Raw genomic sequence first — 14,936 nt, 5'->3', positions numbered from 1 at the left:
TATTTACTGTAGTGCTTGTGCCTCTCTACTGCACCTGGTAAAGTGGATCAATGAGCTTTGATGCAGTATTGATCCGTCCACCCCCGTAACATCTAATTTTTAAAGTCACTGATGAGGACAAGAATGAAAAGACGATATTGTATGGCCAAATAACACTTGAACAGGGATAGTGCCCTTCTGTTGCATACAAAGGGGATATTATGTAATATTATATATATAATTTGTATCAGATTTTTTAGAATACCAATTCATTTGCGTGAAAAAATTAAATAAACCAAAGTTTTAAGATTAGACTGTGAGATATATCATTTTTAATGTGGTCTCCTTTATGGCATACACACTACTACTACTACTTACACCAGCGTTTCTCAAAGTGTGGGGCGCGCCCCACTGGTGGGGAATAGAGACATGACAGGTGGGGCGCGAGGAACGGGAGGAAATTTCACTTTTATTTTTTTTATTTTTTTATTATTATATTCTTTGATTTTTTTTTTTACTATGCTTTCATTTTCTATACACACTGGAAATCACTTTGTGATTCTGTCTGTGAAATCCGCTATATAGATAAATGTAAATTACTTATTTTTCCTGTAGGCTTTACATTTCTAGGTAGGAGCGAAAGTTTGACAGACAGCAACAGTAACTAATGGGGGCGGGGCTAAGCGGAAGCTTTGTGAATGGCGAGTCACTGTGCGAGGATTTGCTGTTTTGCAAATACATACAAAATAGAGCCACTGCTGATGAGCTGTTCAAGAAAATGGACAGTTTCCTCAAAGAACACGACCTTAAATGGGAAAACTGTGTGGGCTTTTGCTCTGATGGCGCGCATGGCAAAGTCAAAAAACGGGCTGCAGGCTCTAATAAAGAGGGTTGTGCCAAATGCGCATTGGACACAATGTGTCATTCACCGGGAAACACTCGCGTCAAGGCAGCTCAGCCCCGAATTCAATGAGGTTTTAACAGTGGCAGTGTCAAGCCTGCAACCCCGATTTGAAAAGCTGTGCAGTGCAAAACAGGCTCATTGCAGCCACTAATGCTGGAGTACTGTAAAACTCATGTTCACTTGCCCTGTCCTCCTTTTTTTGGCAAAGATTGCAAAGTGGCACTTTTATTTTCATTTATTATTGAACTTGATGCAAGTTATTTGATATATTATTGAAGTAGATGCAAGTTATAACACTTATTTGATTTATTATTGAACTTGATGCAAGTTATAACACTTTTTTTGATTTATTATTGAACTTGATGCAAGTTATAACACTTTTTTTGATTTATTATTGAACTTGATGCAAGTTATAACACTTTTGTTTTATTTATTATTGAACTTGATGCAAGTTATAACACTTTTATTTGATTTATTATTGAACTTGATGCAAGTTATAACACTTTTTTTGATTTATTATTGAACTTGATGCAAGTTATAACACTTTTGTTTTATTTATTATTGAACTTGATGCAAGTTATTTGATTTATTATTGAACTTGATGCAGGTTATAACACTTATTTGATTTATTATTGAACTTGATGCAAGTTATAACACTTTTTTTGATGTATTATTGAACTTGATGCAAGTTATAACACTTTTTTTGATTTATTATTGAACTTGATGCAAGTTATAACACTTTTTTTGATTTATTATTGAACTTGATGCAAGTTATAACACGTTTGCTTTATTTATTATTGAATTGATGCAAGTTATTTTATTTGATATTGAACTTGATGCAAGTTATACCACAGCTGCACAGTTATTTTATTTATTATTGAACTTGATTTTATTTTATGTTATTGAGTTTGAATGTATAAAACTTGATGTTACTTGATGTTCGATAAATTAGAAAATGTTAAGCTTGGCATTAGCGTTCTGTTGGGGCGATGGGGGCAGGTGGGGCTTGAAAACTCCCCCTTGTCCAAAGTGGGGGATGACAAAAAAAGTTTGAGAACCACTGACTTACACTAATGCAGGGATATTCCACAAAATTGTTTTGGGGGCCGGCATTTCTCCCTTCATATTAGTCCAACTTTGTATATTCTGGAGAACCAGCATTCTCTACAGTAAAGATTTGGTTTGTGTCTTACTGGAGCACTCTGCTGTTTTTAAGGGACTTATACAAACAAGCTAATCAAAGATTCTCTCTTTGACAACATTCTAGTGTTTTTAAGAAACTGCTGCAAAAATGCGAGTCCTTTACTGAACCTGCAGGCCACCAGTTGAATAACCCAAATGATAAAAAAGAGAGGACTTTAAATGGAACCTTGAGGGACACTACAAGTATAATTAAAGAAGTTGAATAAATGACTACTGGCTGCATCTGAAGTAAACAAGCAACAGCAACCCCTTACTTACATAAATCATATTAGGAAAACAATTTGTAACTGCCAAAAAGGAGAAGACCTAAAGGGGTGCTTTGAGGTACGCCTCATTTACTGTATGTAAATCCCACGTTTGGACTCCAGCGTTCGAGCAAGGTTAAAATGTCAATGCATGTCTTTACAGCGGTCCACGTTCATCTATACAACAGTATTTTGTAAGTCCAAAAGTCTCATTATTCAGGCACCAAAACTGAAAACATTTACCAATCATATTTTATGACTAAAGTTAATACTCTTTTGAGTTCAAATAAGATGATATACTTGAGCAGTATGTGTCCTGATTGACATCTTCCTGGAAAAAAACACCACACAATATAATCTTTTAATTAGCTCTTAACCACTGCACCAGTCTTCCATTTACTAAGGAGATAACTCCAGAGGCAATCAGGCGTACAAGTCAGACTGCCGTCGTTAATTACCAACACGGCAATAATGAGACAGAGCCACTTATTACCTTGCTACAATGTAAAGCTTCCCCACACTCCACTGCTTTGCCAGCTCCCCGTGGCTTACTAAAGTACATTTTTTGTTCCATGGTAGAAGATGCAGGATGGTCATATCTTAGTGGAATGTAAGACACTGTGTTCTCATCCTTCAGCACATTTTAATCAAGGAAGATGTGCAGAAACCCACATTACTCTAGCATTTTACTGGGAAAGTAAAAGAAGGTCTCAAAAACCCTCATACTAACCTAACAGTGTTGCTATGATTTAAATTTGATAACCATGCTCAAATACAGCGCAGTCTCTTGATTCGACTTTAATTCAATTTACTATGTAATTAGATGTATAAAGGGAGAAAAATATAACGGCAATAACAGTAAAACATTGCTTTAAAGAGGGATCTTCTGTTTTACTCGTTGATATGACGAAGAGCAAGACAGTATGACTATTGAGTTTATCCTCTATAAATAAATAAACTAACTTAATTATATGTTCTTTACATGGGGAATGGAATCCACGCATCCTGCCATGAAAGACAAGAATAAATCTACCATAATATTGTCCTGAAAAAGCTTCATCACTTTCGAAGTGACAATGTGATAGTGATATCCAATGCAATATTAGCACAAATCATAGATACCTTTATAATTTTGTAGTGTGGAATGTTAGAAAAGGCTTGATCAAGTGAAATGAGTGAAACAAAACCATGGCAGGTATGAAAAACACTCTTATTCATTATTAACAGTCTGGAATAAGATTTATGCTGTCTTTAATTAAGTTGAAGTGGTAATTATTTTATTGGCGACACATAGTGATCACAATAATTCATGATGTTAAGCTCATGACGCAGTAAATTGAATGATGCAGACATGTTTTTTACAGGATACTTTCTAATATGCTTTTGCCTTGGAGACTCTGTAGCGCTTGTTCGACGGCGTGGCGAAGTTGGTAGAGTGGCCGTGCCAGCAATCGGAGGGTTGCTGGTTACTGGGGTTCAATTCCCACCTTCTACCATCCTAGTCACGTCCGTTGTGTCCTTGGGCAAGACACTTCACCCTTGCTCCTGATGGGTGCTGGTTAGCACCTTGCATGGCAGCTCCCGCCATCAGTGTGTGTGAATGGGTGAATGTGGAAATACTGTCAAAGCGCTTTGAGTACCTTGAAGGTAGAAAAGCGCTATACAAGTATAACCCATTTATCATTTATTTATTTATAACTAAAGATATGCATTACTTATGTCTAGCTTGTGTGCTATTATGTGCTTAGCTGTCATGTAGCTGCTATCTATATAGCCTACCATGTTTACCTTTTGTAAAAGACTTCATTAAAACACAAAAAACACTAACCTTGTGTACTAATTGCAGGATATTTAGATGTTACTGACTGTCCAGCTTTGCACAAGTAAACTCACTGCAGGAGTAAAGATGGGTAAAGAATACGGTACTTTTATAGGAGGGGTGTCCAAACTTTTTCCACTGAGGGAAAATTAAAGCATGCGGGGGGAATTTTGATATTTTTCATTTTCAAACCATAACAAAATATATAGATTTTCTTTTTTTAACATTTAGGGCTCCTGGGGCCCGTAAAGGGTCTCAGTCATTAAAATTTTTAAAACAAGTCAAATTATTATTGCCTATTATTATGCCTTTTCTGTCAAAGACAACTTTGTTTTTTATACTAAAACTGAAATATTCCCCCACCGCCCAAAACATTCAGAAAGCAATGTTTAATGTGAAGTAATTGGAGCCCTGAAAAGATCAATAATGCATGACACCATTGATTTTATTTTCATTATTATTTTTGATTAATCACAGTGAAAAGATAAATAAAATCCCACTAAATATATTTGGGATCCAAAAGGTACCCCACTCATAAAGTGATAATTTTGTATTATTATTTGTTTTACTTTCAACACTTAAGTTACGAGATCAACTTCGTCGATTTTACGTTTGAACTATTATTTTGTTTGTTTTATGCTCTTTTGTCAAAGAAAACTTGGATGTTTTTATATGGCAACCACACAATATATGCAATATTTTTTCACATAAAACATTTTAATGTGAAATATTTGAAGTAATTGGAGCCTTGAAGATGTCAATAATTCATTATTATTGATTTTTTGTGGTTTTTGTTTTTTTTTGAGCAATGGCAAAAAAAGGAAAATAAAGACAGACAAAAGAAAAAAAACAGCCTGCATGGCAGCTTTGTGTCAACATTGCAACATTTTCTAGTTAGATTTCACCTCGTTCCACTTTTTTAATGTTTTTTTGATTTTTGCAATGGCATTTCCAGTATGTGTGGCGGGCCGCTAAACAATTAGCTGCGGGCCGCAAATGGCCCTCGGGCCGCACTTTGGACACACCTGTTTTATAGGCACCAACCGAATTCCGTCGGTACTACAGTGTATCGATTCACGTATAATCATATTTCGATACCTTTGTTGCTTGTGAAGTCCCGTCAAATTACAGATTAAACATTTGGTGAGGAAACAATCACTCAGGTAGCACTCAGACAAACAGCCGCTAGGCAATTTTACAATTTCAAATGACAAAAAAGCAAGTATTTCTGATAAAAAACACTTGAACTTTAAGTAAAGCTCAACTTTTTCCAAAATACACTAGCTCGATGCTAATTTACATTGGATTTGCTATAGATTTTTATTTTATTAATTTATTATTATATATTTATTTTCTTGTGTTTCGAGCACATACACCAGACGTGGCTGACACAGGCCTCGAGCATCTCCTCTTTTGGCATTCTTCATACGGGATGGAAATTAAGTAACGCTGGTTCAGCACGTCACTCAAAGGTTGGTAAGCGTAAAGCAGGAAAACCTCCACAATGAGGATGTGAATCTCCTCCTTATGGTCGGACTTTGGGAGAGTCTCTGTATCCAGGGTGTTAGTGACGCCTTGAGACTTCTCAAATTTGACATGCTACCGATTAGCATTACCAATTTTTGTTGGCGATTTCAACACCTTCAATTTGGTAATGAAAACTACAACGAAGATACAAGTTACATTTAAACAGCAAGTATGTAATAAGTACAATCATTACAGTATAAGCACCTTGTAAGGCGCAACATAAGACTAGACTGGCGCATTCAGCTTAATAGCAAAGACTACTTCCTAGCTAAGCAGCACATTGTAGCCTATACACTACTGCCATCTAACGTCTTGGAATTGCAAAGGCATGCAAAGTTTGCTATTTCGTACTTGCGAATGAGAATCAGAAATGTAATAGGAAAACAAGATTGGCAAACAGTTATCATAATGACCAAAATTTTAGATGTTTCATTAAAAAGGAGATTTTATTATTAAAAACACAACATTTATCAACGCAGACAAAAGTACTGAGAATTGGCATCGTTGGTATCAATTCCCAGGTACCGGGAAGTGGTATAATATCGGTTCAAACGTGAAAGACACCCATCCTATGCAGAACTGCTTGTATCAGAGCGCTTATGTATATCGGCGATTTTAGATGCAAGCATAATTCGATGCTAGTTTTTTTTGCTGATATCGGACCATGCACTATCAATATCGGATTGGGACACCCCCCAATTTGAAGTAATCATTAACACACTGTTAATTGACTGTCACTCAAATACTTTGTTCATGTGCCACGACAAGGTTTGTGGACCATTTTGATTTGTTTCGGACAGTGATTTTGACAAATGTATATGCAGGTTTACTAAGGGTAGCAGTGAACTTACGTGTCTGAGTTTGAGGTAAAAGGTCTCGCTGAAGGTCTTGCGGCTGAAGTACCAGAACCGTTCATTTGATGGATAAACCCTGACTAGAGTTTCCAGCAGGAAGCGAACAGGCTCCACCACCTCAGTTACAACCAGGTCCACTGCCACTGTCATGAACACTTGCCTATCTGCAACAGACAGTCGAGGAAAAAGGAAAAATAAGTGTTGCTAGAGGAATTACATGGTTTTAACAAAAAGTGCCAATACAGTTCTTTTAACATTTCCCATTAGTTCATCTTTGTTCACACAAAAAACTCTGATCATGCAATCATTACCGCACAAACCAAGCTGACCACGATTGCTTAACGGATGGGTCTTGGCACGCTTGCAAGTGAACTTTGTGAACGTTACACAGACCACTGTTACGATTAATTAAAATTAGGTTTTGAGCTGGTATGAATAGCAGAATATAAAAATAACAATGTATGTATTTACTCAGTGGCCTTGTGGTTAGAGTGTCCACCCTGAGATCGGTAGGTCGTGAGTTCAAACCCCGACCGAGTCATACCAAAGACTATAAAAATGTGACCCATTACCTCCCTGCTTGACACTCAGCATCAAGGGTTGGAATTGGGGGTTAAATCACCAAAATGATTCCCGGGTGCGGCCACCGCTGCTGCTCACTGCTCACCTCACCTCCCAGGGGGTGATCAAGGGTGATGGGTCAAATGCAGAGGAGACATTTCACCACACCTAGTGTGTGTGTGACAATCATTGGTACTTTAACTTTTAACTTTAAACCAGCAGACATTTTGGTTTAGAGCTACGTCAGACAGACCAGAGCACAGACTGCCCACCACAAGTGTTAACGCAGCCATAGTGTCGACACCAACTTGTACATTGCAGCATAAAAACAACTGATGAAACTTGCCCTTCATCCAACAGTTCAATCAATCAAAATTGTGTCTAATTTTTCAAACGAGAAAGTGTGTGTGTGTGTGTGCAGTGGGCTTTGCAATACCTAAAGTAGACAGCTTTGACAGACCTGCCATCTCACCTTGGAGTCAAACTCACTGAGCCATCCAGTCAGCAAGTTGCCACATTCTCTAATTTGTTAGCTTTAATGGATTCAGCAAGGCAATTCCCCCTGGCAGCCATGCTGCGCCAGCCACCAGATCATACTGGGTAAATATTTCCTCATCCATCTACAAAATCCAGTCATTATAAAACCCAGTTTGAAAAAACTAATTCTTTGGGACAATTTAGAGGATTTATTGCAGCACAGTGGTACGATGACAATCAGGGTGCATGGGTAGGTCGGAGACGTTGTAATGATGTAACCTTCGAAGTTGCATAATTTGCAATGGTGCATTTGCTGTGATAAAAACATGTGAAAAACAGAACAAATATGTTGAAAAATACAGACAAGCTTTCTTCTGCTTCTTCCTACTCCTTTTCGAACATGTTGAAAAGAAACTGGAAATTGCATGTTCGAAATAAACTCAAACTCAAACTCTTTTATTTGATTGTCACAAGACAAGGCTGGATTGCAGAGTGGTGCTTTCATTTCAGGGTTTTCACTAGATTCGTCACAAGGGGATCTTTTTTGATAAAGAGTATCTAAAAGTGAAAGAATTATTCAACAAAAAAAGCAACAAAGTCCCCTAGTTCCTAGATCCTTCCTGCTTTGTCTTTTTGTTCTCATGTATTAAGCTTGCTAGCGCACAACACATACTGGCATATGCCCTTTTTCACAGCAAAGTTAAGATGTATCAAGAGTGAACTTGATGGAAAGATGTGGACTGCCTCACGCCAACTTCAAGCTTTAGGTATGCACATTTCTACAGTCTGCGGATACTTTGGCGACACACAGAGGTGGTCGTTCGGGCTTTGCCAACATTTGATTTCAACAATATCAAAACGATCGACACAAAATGAACTTTTTCACCGATGTATTTAATGCTACATATTCATATTTCTGAGAACGTCTATTAATTCATCTAGGTCAGTGGTCCCCAACCACCAAGATACACTTACAATTAGTGCACCAACCCAAAAAACCTCTCTCCCCCATTCACACAAAAGGGTTGTTTCTTTCTGTTATTAATATTTCTGGTTCCTACATTATATATCAATACAGATCAACATAGTCTGCAGGGATACAGTCTGTAAGCACACATGATTGTATTCTTTTATGACAAAAATAAATAAAATAAATAAATAAACACTCCCCTCCCGGTCCGTGGGACAAATTTTCAAGCATTGACCGGTCCGCAGTTACAAAAAGGTTGGGGACCACTGGTCTAGGTGATCATTCTGCCAACTATTGCTGTCACAACGTGTTCTTGTGACACCAGTACCAGATTGGCCAGTTGGACGGATAGCAATGGTGGCGGCACAATGGCACCAAAGGAATAACTCGCCATTGTGTCACGTACAGCTTCTACTGCAAGAAGCTCTCCTGAATTATAATAATAAACTGAGTAATCAAACAAGAATACAGTCAGTCCTTGTAATTTGAATGTTGCAGCTTCATTCTATCATGGTTTTATTTTTGTTTTCAAGCTGTTTTTAGGTATTTTTGGCCAAAATTAATTCTCATTGCAGTACATTATTTGTATTTTTTTCTCTTATGTTGTGGTGACCACAATAAATATTCACCAAAGAGAACTTCTGTTTCGATATCGACAGAGCCATTATTTACGTGCCTGTTTTTCATCTTGCGTGGAGAGTAGAACTGTTTATGCACTTCATCAATAACACATGTCCATATTGGTGAGCCTTTGACATAAGCGATGTCAAATGAAAAAAGCGGCACCAACGCAGCAGGACTTGCACTGCTTAGTGCTAAGGACAGGGTGTCGACGCCATCTTCGCCGGGATAATCAACTTCACCAACTTTTGGCATAACAACTAATGACCGTGGTTTTAGCACATCAAATGTCACCTGACACGGTGTGACGAGGTCTTTCCACATAGTGCTGCAATCATCAACGACAGTCAGAGCAAAGATGCCATTCTGTACGTAAAAGGCTTTTATATGAGTTAAAACAAGTGTACATGTAAAATTACGGATATGGCTCTAACAATGTTAAAAACCTTATTTAAAAATGTGTAAACAAAGTTTTTTTGTACTTTATAAAAATGTTTGATTCATGAATATGAATCCTACATCGCAAAAATTAATTAAGCATTCAGACGATAAACGAGAGATTACTGTCATTACCATTCAACGCTGGGGGAAGATTTTAACTTGATAGGAAGAAAACAGTCGTTGTATTGCATGATTTATTTCTTGGTCTGAATTGGAGGCATTTAAATAAATTATGATTACATATTATTTTATATTTTTGGACTCAAAATTAGTCAATTTAAACACTTTAGTTTCTTGACTTGTTTAACCCTCTTGGGACTTTCTATTTTAATTATCTTCAAAGTTAAACAGGACATAAAAGTCCCTAAATTTCTAAAGGGTGCGTAAAAACAAACTTCAGTTCTGAACCTTAAACAAAAACATCAAACATGTAATGTTCTTTTCTTTACTTTGACACTTTAAAAGGTTTTTTGATCAGATAATATCCAGGTATAAATTAGTAAAATAACTAAAGTTACGCAAATGTATACAAATTGACAGCCGTGACATAATTTGATCAACAGGCCTTCAATGGGTTAAACTTTTTTTTTAAAAGCATTATATGTTTGGTATTTTTGTTTTTGATTGAAAGATTTTAGCAAATAAAAAAATAAAAATATATGACTCCAAAATGTTTTATGCCCTTTGAAAAACAAAGGACTGTTTGGCATTGGGGAATTGCCACATAACTGCTAGTGTGTTGAACACCCGAGAAAGAATTTGTCAGACGTTTTTAAATTTAACATGAAAACAATTATTTTAGGAAATATCATGTATAATGGAGTAATACAACAAACATTATGGCAAAAAATACAGTAACAATGATGTATTTAAAAGACAAAAAAGTCAGCCTTGTCCCTCGACAGTTAACAGGAACAAATAAGACTCTTATTAGAGTCAAATATAATGATAAATGATAAATGGGTTATACTTGTATAGCGCTTTTCTACCTTCAAGGTACTCAAAGCGCTTTGACAGTATTTCCACATTCACCCATTCACACACACATATTCACACACTGATGGCGGGAGCTGCCATGCAAGGCGCTAACCAGCAGCCATCAGGAGCAAGGGTGAAGTGTCTTGCCCAAGGACACAATGGACGTGACTAGGATGGTAGAAGGTGGGGATTGAACCCCAGTAACCAGCAACCCTCCGATTGCTGGCACAGCCACTCTACCAACTTCGCCACGCCGTATATATTCTGTTCGAGTATAACTTTTTGATTAACTCTATTTATAATCCATAAAAGCTGGCTAATAAAATAAGGGGAAAAATCCTGTTTTGTCACATTATGAGGGGCTCAGTCGTGCACAACTAAGTCATTAAGTGCAATGTGTATAAAACTCAATGACCCACATGGTGGGCTGTATGAAGTAGGGAAATAAAAAAGTGCAAAGTGAATTAGATAAAAAATAATCTCCAACTGCTGCATTTAATTCAGTTTCTCATATAAGTGAATATCCACATCTGCTTGTGAGTGTGTTTATACTTGTGTGGGCGAAGGTGCTGCCAAGCTGACATGCTACGGGTCACTAGACTTGCCTGACACAGGACTACATGTTAAGCTGTACAATGAATAGTAACAAACACATCCAAGATCAAATGCAAGTACTGCAGGTATAGCATCACAGTGCTAAGGTGTGGCTATAATAATTCCAACCTAATATTTGTGAGAAAATATTACTAAGAGCAAAAAGAAAATATTATGACATAAGCTGCCTGAATTCACGGCAAGCTTTTTCAGAAAAATTTGCCAAAAGTTGAGATATTGTAAGGCTTAAAAAAAAACATTGATTTAACTTGTGATTCTATGAATTTGTAATCAATGTGTTAAGTGTTCCTTGTAACCTTAACCCAAAAAAGCGCAGGATTTCAACATAAATTGGAAAACAAATATTGTATTGATGTTTTACTCGTTTTATACCACATAAGCTTCTAAAGTAGACACTAAATGGCAGGAAAAGCACAAAAATAGAGTATAACTGTCAAATTACTGGACTGTTTTATCTAATAACTAAAAGTAATTGCTAATTATAATTACAGAAAGAAACACCACCAAAGACTTCCTTACTGTCTGTTGTCTGCAGTGTCATCCACAAGTTGCAGACATTCTCTGTGTGTGTTTTACGCTTGAAAAGTGTTTTGCCCCCACACATTAAGAGCATTTGTGAACTGTTGAAAGCAACATACGGCAATAATTTTTGTTGGCAAAAAAGATACGATGAAAGTTTATCATCACACTTCAACATCTCTAATAATTCTGCCTCTCTGCTAGGTCAGCTTTGTAAATGAAAATATGTTCCTAATTGCCTTATACTGGATAGATAAAGGTTAAATAAACATACACAAATAACCAAGGAAGTAAATGTTTATATACTAGCGTATATTTCCCGAAGGCATAGCACCGTGGACAGGAACCAGAAGTAGGTTTAAGCTTTGCAGGGTGACGACAATTGTTGCTTTCAAGCAATAAAGTTAAGTTAAAGTGTAAAGAGTTGATGTATTGATATACATTGTTGTTCCTGCTTCGTCGATACAAGAAAAAACATAAGTGTAAGTAATTCGAAAGACAAAATTGACACTCCTTGGCCAAAATGTGCGGGGATGTTGCGGGCATTTAACAAATTTGCAAGCCAGCACATAATTCACAGGGATTGGTTTTATTTGCATGAATTACCGCAAATCCTGGAGGGACCGATTAACCACGAACGCTTATTTTTCATTATACATTTCAGGTAATGATAAAGACCTGCTTAAAGGCCTACTGAAACCCACTACTACCGACCACGCAGTCTGATAGTTTATATATCAATGATGAAATCTTAACATTGAAACACATGCCAATACGGCCGGGTTAACTTATAAAGTGCAATTTTAAAATTCCCGCCACACTTCCGGTTGAAAAACTCCTTTGGATATGATTTATGCGCATGACGTCACAAAATCCACGGAAGTGGTTGGACCCCATCGGACCCAATACAAAAACCTCTTGTTTTCTTCGACAAAATTCCACAGCATTCTGGACATCTGTGTTGGTGAATCTTTTGCAATTTGTTTAATGAACAATGGAGGCTGCAAAGAAGAACGTTGTAGGTGGGATCGATTGGTGTATTAGCGGCTAAGTACAATACTTACAGCAACACAACAAGGACTACTTACTTAGCAGACGCCTAGCCGATGCTTGCCGCCAAACCCACGGATGAAGTCCTTCGTCGCGCCGTCGATCGCTGGAACGCAGGTGAGCACGGCTGTTGATGGGAAGATGAGGGCTGGCTGGCGTAGGTGGAGCGCTAATGTTTTTATCATAGTTCTGTGAGGTCCGGTTGCTAAGTTGCTAAATTAGCCTTAGCGTCGTTAGCAACAGCATTGTTAAGCCTTACCAGGCTGAGAATTTTTAACCGTGTAGTTACATGTACATGGTTTAATAGTATTGTTGATTTTCTGTCTATCCTTCCAGTCAGGGGTTTATTTCTTTTGTTTCTATCTTCATTTGAGAACGATGCTATCACGTTAGCTCAGTAGCTAAGTGTGTCACTGATGTATTGTCGTGGAGATAAAAGTCACTTTAAATGTCCATTTCGCGTGCTCGACTCTCATTTTCAAGAGGATATAGTATCCGAGGTGGTTTAAAATACAAATCCGTGATCCACAATAGAAAAAGGAGAGAGTGTGGAATCCAATGAGCCAGCTTGTACCTAAGTTACGGTCAGAGCGAAAAAAGATACGTCCATCACTGCCTCTCTAGTCCTTCACTGTAACGTTCCTCATCTACGAATCTTTCATCCTCGCTCAAATTAATGGGGTAATCGTCGCTTTGTCGCTCCGAATCTCTCTCGCTCCATTGTAAACAAAGGAAAATTGTGAGGAATATTACCTCCTGTGACGTCACGCTACTTCCGGTACAGGCAAGGCTTTTTTTATCAGCGAGCAAAAGTTGCGAACTTTATCGTCGATTTTCTCTACTAAATCCTTTCAGCAAAAATATGGCAATATCGCGAAATGATCAAGTATGACACATAGAATGGATCTGCTATCCCCGTTTAAATAAAAAAAATTCATTTAAGTAGGCCTTTAATAAACTACAAATGTGGTTATAGACGACCGTACTACAGCCTCCAATTACTTGATATTTTATACCATTTTTATATTTTAAAATGGCTCAAAAGAGCCATTTTGCTGCCTCTGCCACCAAAAAACTGGTCTAGAGCGGCAAAACAAAGCTCATAAACCTTTTCAAGCTAAAAAAAAAACTAAACTATTTACAGGTAAATGAGATGTTTGTGGCAGTAAAAAAAAAAAGTACAAAAAGTAAACCCTAGAGAATCATATAATGACACAAAAATAACCGTATGGTTTGTAAAGGAAAATAACATTTATACCAGAGTCTTTAGTAACATGTTTCTTTCAAAGAATATAGTCAAAAACCTTTCGGGGTGTCTTCATTTAGGGGCTGGAAGACTGCCATGTTGGGGTCCCATGTTCCTGTGATCACATAGGCTTTTCCATCCGGGCCCTTCCCCATCGATTCCTGGGCAGGTATTGTGCACTGAATTAGGTTTGTTTACTATCAAACAAACATCCCATCAGTATTTAAAATAAACACATACAAAATAATTCAGTGTTGAATAACACACAATCTGTATTTTGAAAATAAGTATTTACCATATCTAGCAAATGCATGTCGCTATTGCAGACTTTCTGTCCTGGACTCAGGAGCATTCCAAAACACCTAAAAACAAAAACACAGGAGCTGCAGTCACATCAACAATTACTTATTACTTAGTCATTGCTTTTCTAATTTATCCTACAAATTTTAATCCCCAGATTACATTTTTTTTAAATACAGAAAAAGAACTGGCACATGAAAACATAATATACACGCACACACAAGTGTATATAAAATACAATATACAAAATGCATATGACTGTATTTCAGTGTGTTAAAATGGAAATGGACTGTAATGTAGAGTATACCGTATTTCCTTGAATTAGCGCACCGGCAGTAATTAATTTAAAACCTCTTCTCACTCCGGCGCTTACCAAAAGCATGCGGTAAATTTAAGCATGCGTTTATAAATTTGAGTGTGATGTAAGGATAATCATGACATCGCTTAATGCCGCAATCAAATTTAAAGCACAATGAATCATCTCGGGAGTTCTTTTTGTTTGGGTCTGAAAAGGCAATTATAACGTGGCACTCTTTATTTTTACAAGGGGTCATTCAACAATTACGTACGCATTTTTCTCCAGGATTTTGACCCCAAACCCCGTACGCAAAATTTACCATACAAATG

At 37.2% G+C, this 14,936-nt stretch overlaps 1 protein-coding gene across 1 annotated transcript in view; it reads right to left on the bottom strand.

The window, feature by feature from the left end:
- The window catches only part of rabgap1l (RAB GTPase activating protein 1-like), a 239,380-nt gene that overhangs the window by 190,273 nt on the left and 34,171 nt on the right, over positions 1-14,936 (bottom strand). Inside the window, exons 8-10 of the mRNA XM_062028422.1 lie at positions 14,305-14,371; positions 14,068-14,170; positions 6,529-6,695 (exon numbers count right to left, since the gene is read on the bottom strand). Of these exons, the coding sequence (XP_061884406.1) occupies positions 6,529-6,695; positions 14,068-14,170; positions 14,305-14,371 (337 nt within the window). The remainder of the gene's footprint in view (positions 1-6,528; positions 6,696-14,067; positions 14,171-14,304; positions 14,372-14,936) is intronic.

This window comes from Entelurus aequoreus, linkage group LG19 (genome assembly GCF_033978785.1).
Source record: "Entelurus aequoreus isolate RoL-2023_Sb linkage group LG19, RoL_Eaeq_v1.1, whole genome shotgun sequence".
NCBI classification, from domain to species: Eukaryota; Metazoa; Chordata; class Actinopteri; order Syngnathiformes; family Syngnathidae; genus Entelurus; species Entelurus aequoreus.
Note: the sequence above shows the minus strand (reverse complement) of the source record. Positions and strands in the feature narration are given on the sequence as shown.